Below are 16,066 nucleotides of genomic sequence, written 5' to 3'. Positions count from 1 at the left end.
GTCGTCAGGAATGGACTACAAGCTGCAATGAGTTTGCAGGTGCATGCTGAGGCCGATCTGACTGCATTAGTTTGTCGGGATAGGGATAGGGTGGCGTCAAGGTAAACGCCTAAAGTTTTGGTGTCTTTTGAGACTTGGATGGTGTTGCCATCAATGATAAATGATTGGTAGGATGGCTCAAGTTTACTAAGACGTGTAGTGCCCAAGATGAGGAGCACAGTCTTGTCATCGTTGAGGCATAACTGGTGTTGTGCCATCCAGGCTTGGATGACCAGGTAGACCTCGTTCAGGGCCTTGGTGTCAGCCAAATAGTCTCCAGTGATAGGAATGAGTATCTGGGTGTCGTAAGCGTAATTCGTATATGAGACACCCAGATAGTCAAGTACATCAAAGAGTGGTTTTGTAAAGACATTTTAGAGTGTTGGCGACACAAGAGCCCTGGGGGATGCCGCAGAGAATGGGAGAGGGATCTGCAGCTGCAGATCAGATTGAGAAAAGACCCGCATAGATCTATTACTCAAGAATGATTTGATCCAGGCCGTAGCAGATGGCGAGAAGTGGGCGGTGGAGTGAAGATGCTTGCCTAAGATTTGATGATTGACCAAATCGAAGGCTACAGAGAGGTCGAGTAGAAGTAGCAAGGCAAGTTTGCCGTTGTCCTTTAGAACTTCGATTTGAGTTTTTAAGCTGTAAAGCTGTCTCTGTTCCGTGTTTGGGGTGGAAACTGGATTGTCTAGGGCCTAGAAGATTATTGGCTTCCAAGTACTCTTGGATTTGCAAGTAAGCTGCACGGTCTAAAATTTTTAGTAATGGATCGGAAGTTGGTAGGTATGCTAGGGTCAAGGGAAGGTTTTTTTTTGAGCAGGGGGATCACCCATGCATCTTTAAGGTTGTCGGGACAGTTCCTGTTTTGAATGAAGTGTTGATAAAGGATGTGATAAATTGGGCCAGGGTGTGGGCCCAGATATTGTCCAACAAGGGGATGGACGTGAAGATCTTCCGCCTGGCCTCGCAATGTTGATCAAGGAACCCTTCCTTTTTTTATCTCCTCGGGTATCAGTTGAAAATGTTCAGAGGCCCAGGATATCCTGGAGTGGAAGGAGCCGACCTAATCTGGAGGAGAGGCCCTGTGTCAGTCATCTGCGCCTGCTGGCACTCTGTCCGCTGGCACAAAGTCATCAGCCTTGTATGTGTCTGCTGCCGTATCCGTGTCTGAGTGCGTGGCAGGTTCCCCTGTAGGGGTCAAATCCCAAGGTGGAGGAGGTGGGTGTATCCTTTAGCACCTTGGACCAGCAGGGGGTGGTGACAGTCTCTGCTGAATTTCTGATACCAGTGTGTGCCATGTGGTCTGAATGTCCAACAAAATGGAGGGAGAGAGGGACTGACTCTCACTCTCTGGGCTGGTAAGCCTCTTCTGGAAAAGCAGATGGGTTTGACCCTGTGGGCACCCACCTTCCAACAAGGTCCCTGGCCCCTTTGTGGTTTGACTAATAGCTTTGGGCAGGGTGTCGCCCTCATCGGAGCTAGTATAAATGTGCTCCAGCACACTTGGTTCAGCCCCTTGTTCTGTACTTTTGGGTCTCGGGGGGATAGCTCAGGGGCAATATGCTCGCCTTGGAAGCAAGATGACTGAGCACACAGGTTTGGTCCGTGCTTTGACACCTCTGGGTAGTAAGCGTGTTATAAATAATCTTTTATATCATACCCCGCCTAGGGGTCGTCAGAGCCGTACTCCTTTCTCCTGAGACTTCTGGGGGGAAGTGGCTGCTGTTGACTTTCCTGGGGGTCTTCGCTAAAGCAGCTGCAGTTAACTTGCGCCGTGCCAGTAGAGACACCCGTGGAGCAGCCATTGCAGCGACTGTGGCACCGCCCTCGTGGTCTGCTCTTCCTTTGAAGTATTAGTGGCCGTTGATTGAGTCGTAAAAGCAGATGTGGCCATTGATGACGCTGTTCATCATGTTGTTGTCTTGGCTGGTTGAGATGCCGATGGTGGCCGTGAGGTGCCCACTTTGGATTTCTCCTTTGTCGCCTTGTCTGCCGATGGCAGTTTCAAAGGAGGAGACTTTCTCTAAGAGGGGGTGCCCCCTTCACCGGTAGGTTCACCGTGGATGTGGTTGGCCGTGGTGAACCTGTCCTTCCCGAGCCGGGATCGCAGAGGCGGGAAACCCAGATGCATGCAGCCTTGCCTTCTTTTTGCCCCCGCGGGCAGGGTGTCCTTAAAGGACCACAATCTCTTTTTCTGAAGGAGTTCGATCGTGGGACAGGCTGGTCCTGGGGCAGCACGACCATGTCCAGAGGCCTTACCAGATTTTACCCATGCCACCAGTCTGCAGTAGCGACCCTTCTTGGTCGTGTTTTTTATTTATAAAAACACGGCAGACCTTGCACCTCTCCATCATAGTCTGTATGCAGGCAGTAAAAACATTTGTGGTGTCTATCGTCCACAAAAATGTGCCTTAGTCCACAGTTTGCGCAGCGTTTTGAAGAGGCGTGAAGTAGGCCCAGGCCTTCTCTGATTTGATGAAAGATCCTCTATGTAGCATCATCTTCACCTACAGTGTTTCCCTGGTGCTGTTAGTCTACCTCTGGTCGAACGACATAACCAAAAATTGGTCAAAACATTTTACCAAAAAACTCAATATTAGTAAAAAAAAGACTCGCAACACTGATATGTGCAGTAAAATCTGAAGATGGCCACCTGTGTTGGGGCTTAGGGAGAGGACTGCCATTGGATGGGGGTGGTATGACCCAGAGGACAGTGATTGGTTTAGAGGAGAAACAGTTTTAAAGCAAAAGTGAAACCGTTTTATTTTTTTATGGAATATTCCCAGCCTGACAAAGGGAATTTTCATGTGCGCCAGACACCATGCTGGAGAATATTATCTAATGCAGACACCATGGTTATTTCATTATTAAACACGGTCACATTGCGTTGAATGTATTCATATATCAACATGCAAAACCAAAAACCAAGGTGAGACAAGAAACGCTCAAAGATTACAAGCTGATAAAACTAAACACAAGAATAGTGAGATTATCCATTATCCCGGGTCAGGTGGTGTATGGCCACTGTGTTGTCCGTCACCATCGGCATAGTCTTGCGTTTTACAGAGGAGAGAAAAGCGACCAAGGCAGCCTGATCGCACTCAACTCCAGCAAGTAGATGTGCTCCCAGCAGTCTGTAGGAGACCACAGTCCGCTCACCGTAAAATCTGACAAGTGAGCCCCCAAACAGTCAGAGATGCATCTGTGACCGTTGGCCAAGGATGCCAAAACCATGTGCCTTTCAGCAAATGCTGACCTGGCTCACCATGCTAGGTCCCGAGCCACCCAACTCAAGACCTCCAGAAGTTCAGATATCTAGCCCTGGAACTGCAACCATTAGCAAGAAGAAGCCACTGAAGCGATCTCATGAGCAGCCTTTCCTCTGGCACCACTAGGATGCAGGCGGTTATGAGGACCAGAAGGCAAAGGAAGACCGAGGCTCGGACTGGTTTGTGATTGGAGGACATTGACCATCTGAAAATGTTCACCACTCGCTCCTCGGGTGGGGAAGGTCCTGTCCATGCAAGTTTCACAAGATTGCCCTGATAAATTTGAGAGACTGGGCTTTTCCCTGAACTTCAAAAAGTCTCAGGGTCTGCGGTCCCAAACTCTGCAAGAAAGCATGTACTGAGTAGATGTTCCAACACTTGCTCTGGTGAGTGAGCTTGGACAAACCAGTCGTCCGGGTAGGGAAAGACAGCCGCTACCACTCGCTTGGTGAAAACCCTTGGTGATGACGAGAGACCGAACGGCAGGACCCTGAGTTGGTAATGTTGGCCCACCTCGAACCTCAGGTACTTCCTGTGCTTCAGATGGCACTTAAAAGTAGGCATTGTATAGATCCAGGGAAAACCACCAGTACTGCAGATCGAGGTCTTTCAGGATCTGGGCTAGAGGGACCACCTTGAACTTGTCCTTGCAAAGGAAATAGTTCAGTAGCTGCAGATCCAGAATGGGGTGCATGCCTCTCGTGTCCTTCGGCACCAGAAAATGGGCAGAGTACCACCCCCCCTCACTCGTTTTGTATGTGGAACTAGTTCGATAGCTTTCTTCCCTAGAAGGATGGGGCCCGGAAAGAGAGAGGGGAGTGGACTGTGGTCTGGTGGGTGCCGGGGGGGAGGGAGGCAATACCCTTGATTGATGACCTGTAGGGCCCAAGCATCAGACTGCTAGGCCCCTTTTCAGATCCGCTGCTAGGTCCAGCATGTCGCCACTCCCATAGAACTCCTCAGGGAAGCCCCTCTCTTTCCTAGAACCCATTGGTCCGAACCCCAAAGGGACCTGGTCGCCTCCCATGTCAAATGTCATAATTTTTTTTTTTTTATATACACATAAAAGCATCTCTGGGAAGTGGGATGTAGTCCAGGATGCTGACTACATCAAATCGGATGCTGGTGCCGCAGCTAGAGCCGGCCGGCACCGAGCGGTCTTGCTCTCCATTTGGACCAGGTTCGAGCCTATAGGTGTGCAGCAGTGGTCGTCTGAGGGCACTCTGCTGATAGTAGAAAACGCTGGAACCCATCAGTGCTGTGGCCGAAGCCATTGGTGCCCCCTGCCTGCACCACAGGTGCCTGGGCCAGAGCTGCCGGTATCTTGGCGAAGATGTCAAGTATTTCCAGGCAAATGTTCCCATTGCTCCTTAGTTATGGAATTGGTTGGGAAGGGTACCTGTGCCGACCGCTCTGCAGAACCTTTAGAACGGTGGCTTTTTTTCTTTGAGGAGGAATAAAGGTGCTGGTGAGAAGACTCACTCAGAGTGCAAGCTCTTACGGTGTGTTCCTGCTTCTTCACCACATGCGGAGCTGTTCAATCTTTGAAACAACAATTTGCACGACCTTGACCGCAGAACTTTCTTGTGTAAGAAGCTGAGTAATTTTGCTGCCTGCTCCCTACGGGCCTTTGGCTGCGTCGACTGATGCGCATCCCTGGGCGTAGTGGTCTTCGCCCAGACACTACAAGCAAAGACTGCAGATTGGAAACAGACATCTGCTTAATGAAATCCACGCATGGCTTGAAACTGGTACCAAGGAAATGCAGGATACCATGGGGCCCAGCAACCTCAAAGTCGAATGCTGGTAGATAGTTGGAGTTTTGAAATCTCATTACCATCTACAAGATAGGATGATCCCTCAACTCGGGAGGTGAACTCTTTATAGAGGAAGAGTCCAGGACCACTCCAGTAAATTGAAGCTTGTGAGAAGGTGTCACCTGGCACTTGAAGCCTGGTTTGTGGAGGAAGCGGCAGGTGCTGTTGAGATGCTCCAGAGCCTGCTTGGGAGAATGAGTCCCGATGAGTCAGTCATCTAAGTAGGGAAAGATGAGACTCCCTCCCCCTCAGATTTGCTGCCACTGACACCATCAAATTGGTGAAGACCCTAAGGCAGAGGGGAGCCCGAAGGGCAGTACTTAAAATTGATAATGTCAACTGCCAATGGCAAAGCTCAGGTACTTCCTATTTCTGGGATATACAGGCACATGAAAGTAAGCATCCTGATGATCGAGTGACTGCATCCAGTCCTGGAGCTGGAGGATCTGCGAGAGTGACCATTTTAAATTTGTCCTTCCTGAGGAACTTGTTCACCTCTGGTCCAAGATGGGTTGCAGCCCTCTGCCATTTCTGGCTACCGGGAAATAGGTGGAATACCAACCCTGGTTCGGTTCTGCTGCAGGTACCTTTTTCCACTGCACCTTTCGCCAACAGGGAAAGAATCTTCTGTAAGAGGAGTGGATTGGGTCCTGAAGAGTGTTTGCTGGTGGACAGTCTGGAGGCCTCTTCAGAATTGGGCCACCATTTGTAATACTCATGCATCTGAAGTAATTGTGTGCCATTTCCTCCCCACACACTGGAGTGGGCAGTCTTTCCTCCATGAACCTTTGGGGTGCATGCAAATATTTTTTTGCCCCTGCCTTTGTACTGACTGACCTCTTCCTCCTTGATTGAAGGAAGAGTAGTACTGAAAGGACCATCCTCTCCAGTTTTGTAAAGTTAGATGATGTTGTGATTGGTGGGTGGATAGTTGCCCCTGAAGATTTTGCCACAGCCTTAGAAGCCTGAAGTTTTTGTACACCTTGATGCCAAATAAATTTGACACAACCAAGAGCCTTACCTGAACGTCTGAGGCAAAACAAGAATTGCCTAGTCAGGCAAAATGTCTGATAACATAGTCTGATGCATCCAACCCTAATTGTAGGGATTAGCACGAGGCATCTTTTCTGTCATTAAGGTTAGTAAATACTTCTCTCATTTCTCCTTCTGGAAAGGTTCCAGCTGCTTGTGCAATCACATTCCATAACAGGTAGCTGTATTTTCTAAGTGCACATGATGCGCTAATGGCTTTTAACGCCAAACTTCCTGCTGGAAAAACAAGGACGTAGTGCTCATCTTCCCCATCTAGAGGGATGATAGGATAAGGTGCGCCTTTGGATTTTGAAGTAGCAGCCTGCACCACAAAGGTTTCTGGTGATAGGGTGGTTAGATGAGAAATCTGGGTCAACTGAAGATTTGATATTTTTTTGACCAACTCCTTATTTACATCAGTTTTTTTCCCCACCCAGATTTCCATGAGTGAACACTTTAGTGCTGTAGGAAAGGGCAGCACAGGCTCCTTAAGAAGGTGGCCCTTATCCAGGATTTCAGTTGGGTAATCTTGGGTAATGTCATTTGCAGGACAACCCCATCCCAAATACTGTGACCCTGTGTTATAGGTTGCATTTGGATGAGTGCACGCCTGGAGTGTCAAACTCCATCTCAGGTGAAGTATTCGAGACAACTATTGTCTTTTAGGCATCAGACTTGATTCCTCTGAAATTAATTCCTCGAACATTCGTAGTTCCAAAACTTTGATACCCAAAGAGAATATCATCCTCTTCAAAATGGAACCGAAAGCTTTAGAGAAATCAGTCTTTGCTTATGGTCTATTTCTCAGCGTCTCCTCTTGAGATCGGTCCCTTCTTTGTCAATTCCTTTGAAGAAGCCATTGCAGCCTTTTGCTTCGATGCTGATTTGGTGGTCGACTGTGTCAATGCCACTTGAGTAGATTCTTGGAGGTCTTTTGACTTGGGCTTTTAGATGGCAGGTTGAAGCCTTAACCAATTCCCTGCCAGTCTTGAAGGATGCAGTGGGATCTACAGCCGCTTTTTTTTTTTTTGGCTCTTTCGAGGGGCCAACATTTTCTTTTCCATACGGACGTCGAGGTGTTCCTTCTTGAGAAAATGTACCTTACACCTGTTGGCCAAGGAATCGGAAGACTAAGAATGATGGCTCAGTTTTTACACCTTGTTTTTTGAGGAAGATTGATGCCTCCATCCTGGATCTGAGTGCTTGGATCTTTTCCTAGGCCTCTCATGAGATTTGTCTTCAGTGGAACTTCTTCCTTCGGATTTTCTTTTTTTTAAAATTTAAATAATCTTTGTAAGACAAAAACACAAAGGAAGCAATACAAATTAATTGAAACATCAACATATGTGAATATATACAAAGCAAGCATATTTACAAGGAGAGCAGACTAGAAAAGAAGGAAGAGCAAAAAAACAAATGCAGTTAAGCATATTGCCTTGGGGGGCCGGGGGAAATCATTAAGTGCACCCCAAATGCCATTTTATCTGTGATGTTGCTTCTTCGCATGAAAAGACACTGAGCCTCATCACGAGTTGGGTGGTATCAAGGTGGTAATACCGCTGGAGATACTGCCCAGGGCTAATAGTGCTACTGCAACTTGGTCCAGCGCAATTTGCGGTGAACCAATGGGGTTGGGGAGCGCTATTACCGCTGGCGGTAATAGTGACAAAAGGCACAAAAATGCAATTTTCTGCCCAACCCTTAAATGTGGTGGTAATACTGTTACTGCTGCATTTAAGGCCTCAGGCCAAACTACTTGTGATGAGGCCCACACTCTCGTAGAGAAGAGCAACAAACTCACAGCCAATCATCCACACATGGGCTAGCGTGACTCTTCCAGAATTTCAGGATATGCTTCTTAGCAACTAAGAGAGCTCCGTAAACCCAAAAATGTTTACCAATGGACAGTTCAATATTAGAAGGAAATAAATCCAGTACACGATCGCAGGGGAGAGACCGACCCAAAACGAAATCCATGTGTTGGAAAACCCCTTCCCAAAACAATTGAATCATCCTGCATAAAGATTCCTCTTTACTTCCTGCGTGGTGGTTGCAGCTTCCCTCCCTCTCATGGAGCAGATTCTGCATCTCTATCCAGGGCGGTGTAGTGCCTACCTCGTTTGGTAAGCCCCTGATGGTCGGCAAGCACAGTGGTGTGATTTTCAAATCTTTAATATTGCAGTCTGTGCAGGAGACCACTTTGACTCTTCTTCCTACATCAGAGTGATGCTTTTCTCAGCTGCACATTTCATGGGTAATATTTACCCAGTTGTTTGTTTCAGCATTCCAAAATGTCCACCCTCATCCTCGGCACCGGAGTGCCTCTGAGGGTTACCATGGAGCCTGATCAACAAGGCTCTTGATTGGCTGCCTGTGTTATCTGGGCCTATTGGGAGCTGGCAGGTGCTGGAGAGAGCCCCCTCTCAATGCCACCTCCATCATCTCCCAGGCCATTGCTCCCAAAGAACAAACTGACAGTGACTCATAAATAACCTATCCTATCATGGTCTGGGCATGTATAACATGCTTAATAACCAGAAGTTTCTAAGTGCGTACCTGGGGATCGAACCTGTGCTGCTCCATGTCAACTTGCTTCCAAGGCGAGCACGTTGTGCCTGAGCTATCCTCCCGAGCCGAAAAGACCTGCTCTTGCAATGCACTGGTAAGCAACCCGGATTGCATTGATCTGGCCCACACATCTCCTTTGGACCCCCTACCATTGACTGCTTGGTTGTTCCTTCCCTCCAACTAGGGTAACTGTACATTTTAATTTCAGCACCAATTGAAATGGTTTCTTGCTGTGACTCAACCTGAATGCTTTCCCGTTTCTTAATGCCTTGCTTAAAAATTCGATTTTTAGGTGTGCGTTACATCTGGGCATCATCCTGCTGCTAATCTGCCTGGTGAGTTTGCTTGTGCACTGCCTCTCCAACAGTCCCTCTTTCCTCCACCTCAACAGCACTCACTATCTCCTCCATCTATTCTAACTGTTACTCTATCACCTATCCCTCCTCTCTCATGAAGTCTGGAAGAAAAAAGCTTAAAAAAAAAAGATCTCTTGGCCTCTAATCCTTGTCTACCTATTGCCAACATTTATGTCTGTGCTACTTCCTGACAGACTATCACTGATATCTTCTTCTCTGTCCCTTCTCCAGACCGCTCATCTGATCTTTCCCTTCTCCCATTAATGGTGGCACTAGCTGGGAAGTACTCCTGGTGTACTTCTCACCCTCTAGGTGCGTCATTAACGTCTATCACAATGGCAGTGTCATGGCCCAGGGTTCTCAAACCAATTTTTTTTTTTCTCTTCGACTGGCTCCTGCTGGCCCTCAACAACTTCCTACCTTCTCCCGCTACGCCTCCTTCCTCACCTCTTTCAACACCCCCTGTACCCTCTCCTCGGAAAACCTTCAAAGGTGGTGGCTGGCTAAACTTTGCCACTCTGAATGCTCGTTCTGCCGTCAAACATTCTTCTGACATCTCCCTCTTTCTTGAAGACTTTCATCTTGACATCCTCGCTCTCACCGAGCTGTGGTTCAATGCCACCTCTGTCACTGCTTTTGACTCGCTCCTCCCGGACGGCTACAAGATCCTCTTCAAACCCTGGCCAAACTGATCTGTTGGTGGAGTAGCCCTGATCTTCCCGGAGTAGGTCCCTACTGCTCAGATACCCACCCAGCCCTATTTCTCCTTTGAAAGTTTTGTCTGCAAGCGTGCTGTCTCTCCGACACACACTCACCATTGCTATTATCTACAGGCCCCCTGTGTCTGTCTTCCTTTCCGAATGGGCTGACTTTACCTCTTCTTTTCTGACTTATACCTCTAAACTCCTCCTTGGTTACTTCATCCACCTTGACACCACTGTTCCTGCCTCTGTATCCACCTTGACTCCACTGTTCCTGCCTCTGTACCGCTCTACCCATTCTTACAGACACACTCTTAATGCCTGCATCCCTGCTGATCTCCCTTTCGCAACCCTCTCACTACCCCTCTCTCCTGGTCTGACCACTCTCTCCGCTCATCTGGGACCTTGTGGACCCCTGACTGAGCCTCCACCAGCACTGCCAGCCACTGTTGCGGTCATCTGACTGATGAAACAAGTGTCAGCTGCTGCGTTTGACTCCACCTTCATCCCTCCTCTTGACACCCCATCCCCCACTGACTCTGTCCTTGCCAGTCTTCATCTTGCTATCACAACACTCTTGACATTCTCAGCCCTGTCATGAGGATCTGCCTGAAACCTGCCTCCAAACATAACACCTGGTATGACTTGGATCTAGCTGCTCTGAAACGCAAGTGCAGAGTTGCTGAATGGAAGTGGGAGACTTTGGCCTCATCCTCTGACAAACTGGCTGGTTGCCTACTTCAAAGGCAATATCTGATCCAAGAAGAGGGCCCGCACCCAGACCTGTATCTCGGGAGTCTCTAACAACACAGCTGAAGTCTTCTAAATCTGCAAGGAACTAGCCCATCAACCTGCAGTCTCCACCTTGCCTCTTGCTTTGCAGGCCCTTTATTGAACTGGCCACCCATTTCACCTCCAAAACTCAGGATATTGATCTCTCTCGCTTTCATTTTCCTCCACCTATGTCCTTCTTCCACCCTCACCTACACCCCCCCCCCCCCGCCCCGCCCCTTTCTCACCCATCACAATGGCTGAGGTCTCTAGAGTAGTCCCCTCTATGAAGGTCTTATACAAACGGGTATCGCCCTGCTCTTCCAGAAACATTAAGGACAACATCTCCTCCCTCGCTCTGGCTGACTTCTGCAGTCACTCCTTACCCTGTGGCTTTCCCTTCCTCTTGTGCACCCCCTCCTATAAAAGCCTTCTGTCGAACAACCCCCCCCCCCCGTGTCTGGCCAACTACTACCCTATCTCCACTACACCCTTCCTTTGGAATTTCCTGGAGAAGTTGGTCTTCCCCCAACACACTGAGCTTGTTGGCTGTTTACTTGACCATAAATCTGGATTCCGATTATCCAGTCCAGAGAACACCCATGAATAACTGCTTGAAATTCTTTAAATTCTTTACTCCAACTCGCTTGCTGTTCTCATTCTCCTTGACTGCTCCTCTGTCTTTAACACAGTCAACTGTTTTATTTTCACAAAGTGGCTCCATGATAGCCTCAGTATTTCAAACCGGGCACTGGATTGGCTGACACCTTCCTCACTGATTGCTGTTCCCTGGGCTCCTTCTCCTCTACCACCACTCTCTCTACATGTGGGTTTCCCCAGTGCTCTATCCCCGACTCTTCAACATCTACCTTGCCCACCTGACCTTTGCCTACTACCCACATGTGTGATGTTATGCAGATGATACACACACAACCCCTTGTTCAAGCTTTCCTCTGTCATCCCTGACTGCTATTTAGTCTTGGTGCACCTCCACCCGTCTTAATGCCATTAAGACTGAGATTCTGCCTATTGGGACACCTGTTCCCTGTCCTCATCCCCACCAAATCAAACACAATCAAGACCCTTTGCATCAGCCTCCCCCCTTTTTCTTTCTCTTCACTAAAACACTTCATATAGGCCCCTGGGAACTTGAGGCGGACATTGGTAGACTTAGACCTCTCTGCTTGGAACCCAAAGAGTCCCTGTATGTAGGGGTCCTGTTAGGCCAGTCTGGGCTTGCATTTATTCATAGGGATGAGGAATAAAGCCACTAGGAGAGCTTACTTTTCCAGACTAACACCCCTCACGTCCCCCGTCTCTCCACAGCATTGAGCCATGTCCCCATCCGACACCTTTGCAGCCCCCCCAACCTCCCTTGTTATTTCCTACCAGCCGAGCTGATCTGTCAGTCCTCCATTAGCCCTTTGAATTGTAAAACTGCCCATGGTGTTGGCCTTACAATGGCAGACAAGAGAGCATTTTTAAAAGAAACCATTTGTCAACTTATCACAATGGACGATCACTAACAGGGTAGGGAGCCCATTGCCTACACCTCACAGCGCAATGCATGGTCTCTCCCACTACACTAGGAAAGCGGCACATACATGTTCTGGAACTTTGAGCAGTTAACGGGAGGGGGGGGGGGCGGGGGCAAGAGAATGTGTTAATTCTAATTACAATGGGCAGCACAACAGCCATGTTTTACAACAAAAACGGGGCAGAACACACTCCCCAAGGTTGTCCATACTAGCTCAGAAGATATGGAAATGGTGTATTCACAGAGGGATACATCTCCAGGCCCAACACATTCCTGTATAACACAAATGCCTAGCAGACACCCTAAAAGGATCTCAGCCCTTCAAATGGGAGTTGCATTCAGACATTCTCCACCACATTGTTACAGAATGGGGGCATCCAGACATGGATCTTTTTTGCAAAATGCAAAAATTACGGCTCCAAATTCACACAGAATGGGTCTCTGGGGAACACACTATGGATCAACTGGTTAAGGGACATTTGCTTATGATTTTTCACTGACCCTAATCTTAAAGTGATCCACAAAATGCAGTGTGTGTGTGTGTGTGTGTGTGTGTGTGTGTGTGTGTGTGTGTGTGTGTGCGGCGTGGTACTCCCACTTCCTCAAGATGTCCCTATGCCCACCAATAAAATTAACTATTGCTCTCAACATGCAGTTGCAGAGCTGGGGACTGATTCTACACCTGCAACCAACTTAGCATCATGGCTCTGGATATCAGAGTTTGGACACCTCAATTTAACTGACGGGTGCATGGACATTTTTAGGGAAGCATGTAAGCTAAACACAAGACACTGCTACTTTTTAAAGTGGGAAAGGGTTTGTCGTGTGGTGTATGCGTTCTAACCTTGCTCCTATTGATTGTTCATGTTCACCATCACCCATTTTGCATTATCTGTTCGATTTACTGGATTCAGGGCTGGTCTATAATTCATTAAAGGTACATTTAGCGGCATTATCTGCATACACAACATACCAAAACAAGGTTTCCTGGTTGTTCAAGCCTTTAAGAAAGGAGTAAAACAATTACAGTCACTGTTTGCTAACCCACTGCCAGGTTGGGATTTAATGTTATCTAAGCAAGCTCATGGGTCCTCCTTTTGAGCCAATGAAAAAAAGCATCCCTTAAAGACCTCACCTACAAAGTGGCCTTTCTTCTAGCCATCGCTTTGCCGTTTGTAACGGTAGATAAAACAAAGTGGTCTTAAGTACAAACCCATATTTTCTCAAATACATATCTAAATGTCATGTAAACCAATCCATTGAATTACTGGTGCTGTTTTCTCAGAATTCAGGTGAAAGCTCTTCACATACTAGATGTACATAGGGCAGTCATGTGCTAGCTTAATGAGACAAAATCATTAAGAAAAACAGATCAGTTCCTCTGGTAGTTGGAAGAGAAGGGGACCCTGTCTCATAGGCTCCTGTTGCCAGGTGGATCCAACAGTGTTGCAGCTTATCAACAAAACTCCCTTTCTCTAGGGAACACTCTACACATAGCACTTGGGCTACCTTGGCTTTCATTGCAAATGTACATTTGGAAGCTATCTGTAAAGCAGCTACATGAGTTCAGTTCACACTTCATGCAGCATTATTGTGTTGACACGCAAGTCAGAAACGATTCACAGGTGGGACAAGCTTTGTTGAAACATTTGTTTCTGTTCCCTTAGTTTACCCACCTCCTTCATTGGGTACTGCTTGCTAGTCTATGCAAAGCAAGTGATTCTAAGCAGATCGGCAAGCCTCAGAAGACTGGCATTACCTTCCTGTAACGTAATTGTCTTTCTGCTTGGATTCACATGCCCATCCTCCCCAAACTGAAAGTTGAAGGTATCCAAAACCATGTTATAACACTTATACATCACAGTTTCACTGTGAACTGCATGCATCCTCAGGTTGGAAAAAATGTGTCAAGATGAAGATCTGGGCATGCAAACGATCATGGGTGCTGTACATGTCACAGCAGGGCTAGTATTAGGGAATGCCCCGTTGACATTCTATTTTCGACTTTGTAATACTTGGCACTAAATGCAAAGCATGTGAATCTAAGCAGATGAAAGACTGTTACTGGAAGGTAATGTTTGTCATATCTATACAGCTTGATGCCATGTCTGGTGTCCAGAAGTGGTCAAGTTGTGGGATCTGGATGCTGGCATTGCATGGGGTACCCCCCCCCCCCCCCGGAAAAGGTTTTCTGTGATCCAGCTGAAGCTGCAGGAATATATTTAAGATCAGGAATCTGTGGGAGGAAAGTATTCGTTAGAACACTGCTGCATGGAATACAAAACAAGCAAACACAGTCGAGAAGCTTGTGTTTAAAGTGGACTGAATTGCGATTGACCAGAAAGTGTGCAACTCCCTCCTCCCCTCGAGAGCACACTAAAATGTGAGTGGTCGTCTGAACAAATGATTGCATTCCAGTTTCTTAAATGCAACCATTTGAAGAATGAGAACCAAAAAATAGAAGCTATGTTAAAGGCATTTCAGATTTCTGTTAAACTCACAATAATTGTGTTTGGAGAATTAATATATATATTTTCGTTCCCCCCCAACAGGCACACGGATCCAGTTTCTTGCAATTGAAATTTCCCGAAACAGGGAAGGGTTCAATCACTTTGTTTTCAGTGAAGCAGCAAAGACCAAAGCTAAACCAGTGACAGCAAATGAGGAAATGAAATCGAGTTAAGGAGCATCTAAGAGAAGCTAGATGTACATTTGAAGAACGTGGGACTAACAACCTAAATATGGAAGGAGGGGAATAAGTGCACTAGACTTGCATCATAAAAGTTCATTTCTGTGGTTGTGAAGTGAGAAAATGGACAGGAGCCACAACAGCAATGTTTCAGAAAGAGATGGTTGCATGCAGCGTTAAAAGCTACACCAATTACTTTTAGGCGTCAGCCATCCAGCATAAGCCATGACCTGAAGTTTGTTTGGCTGAGGAATAAGCAGAAATAGTTCTTGTTTCAACAGTTGTGTGCCAATCAGTCACATGTTGAGGGACTTTTTACCCCCTTCCCAGTTGTGGTGTCCTTGCCTTCACCAACGATGGCTCTTGGAAAACTAAGCATGCAACACAAACTACATTCGTTGAGATCCAGCAGCACTCCAGGATCCCACCAAGCTGCAGATTGTGTGACTGGGTAGACTTTGGTGTTGCCATTCAGGAATCCAAGTTTGTTGCACAGAAACCTAATTGTTACATTAAATTTATTTTAACTCATTGATTTGTTGTATTTAGAAATTAAAACTTTCTTAGATTGTGTGACTCTTTGATGCTGAGGATATGAAGACGAATTCTTGCACAGGGGTGCTGCATGCCTACCAGGACATTGCCGTCCAAATGCAGTCACAACCCCCACTTTCACAGTGGGTAGGGGAGGTATATTAGTGACTTCCAAATTTTTTGCAATGAAGAATAGATCTGAGCCTGCACCTTTGCTGTCTTGCTTAAGTAACTGACACATCATATCCAGTTACTACTCAACTTGTGCCACCAAAATAGTCTAGAATTTGTTAGTTCTTGTTCATGATTAAATGTCCCCCTTTTATTGTATTAACAAACAACAAGTTTTCTTTTAAGAAGAATTTAGGATTTCTTTTTTTAATCTGCACTGTTGCCTTCTGGAATGATGGGAGGACAAGGCGCAGTACAAACCACTGATGTTTATTTCCAGTCACAATGCATGCATTAAATGCAGCCAATCCTTTTTGAAAATGTGTCTTAGAAAACAGCGCAAGTCCTCCCACTCAAAGGAGCCAACACACACTGACCAAAGAAAGGGGAAGCACACCACTCGATGGAGGACTAAACTCGAATGTGAACAAAATGAGCTGTTGTGTTTATGGGTATGTTTTAAGTCCAAACCAATTAGCAAAAGCACACAGAAGCTTCCCATTCGTCCTCCACTGACTGCAACAGAACTTAAATAATCAGTGATGGAATAGTTCCTAGTTTTTTTTTTTTAATGGA

The 16,066-nt window shown here is 46.9% G+C and overlaps 1 protein-coding gene across 4 annotated transcripts in view; it reads left to right on the top strand.

The window, feature by feature from the left end:
- Nucleotides 1-15,316, top strand: part of PBDC1 (polysaccharide biosynthesis domain containing 1) — a 145,788-nt gene extending 130,472 nt beyond the window's left edge. For all 4 annotated transcript variants that reach the window (XM_069617731.1, XM_069617728.1, XM_069617730.1 and 1 more), the window contains exon 6: nt 14,649-15,316. In XM_069617731.1, coding sequence (XP_069473832.1) covers nt 14,649-14,779 — 131 coding nt within the window. In that variant the 3' untranslated portion in view covers nt 14,780-15,316. The remainder of the gene's footprint in view (nt 1-14,648) is intronic.
- The last annotated feature ends 750 nt before the right edge of the window (nt 15,317-16,066 follow it).

This window comes from Ambystoma mexicanum, chromosome 10 (genome assembly GCF_040938575.1).
Source record: "Ambystoma mexicanum isolate Mex_15411 chromosome 10, UKY_AmexF1_1, whole genome shotgun sequence".
NCBI lineage: Eukaryota > Metazoa > Chordata > Amphibia > Caudata > Ambystomatidae > Ambystoma > Ambystoma mexicanum.
This window is presented reverse-complemented; position numbering and strand designations above follow the sequence as displayed.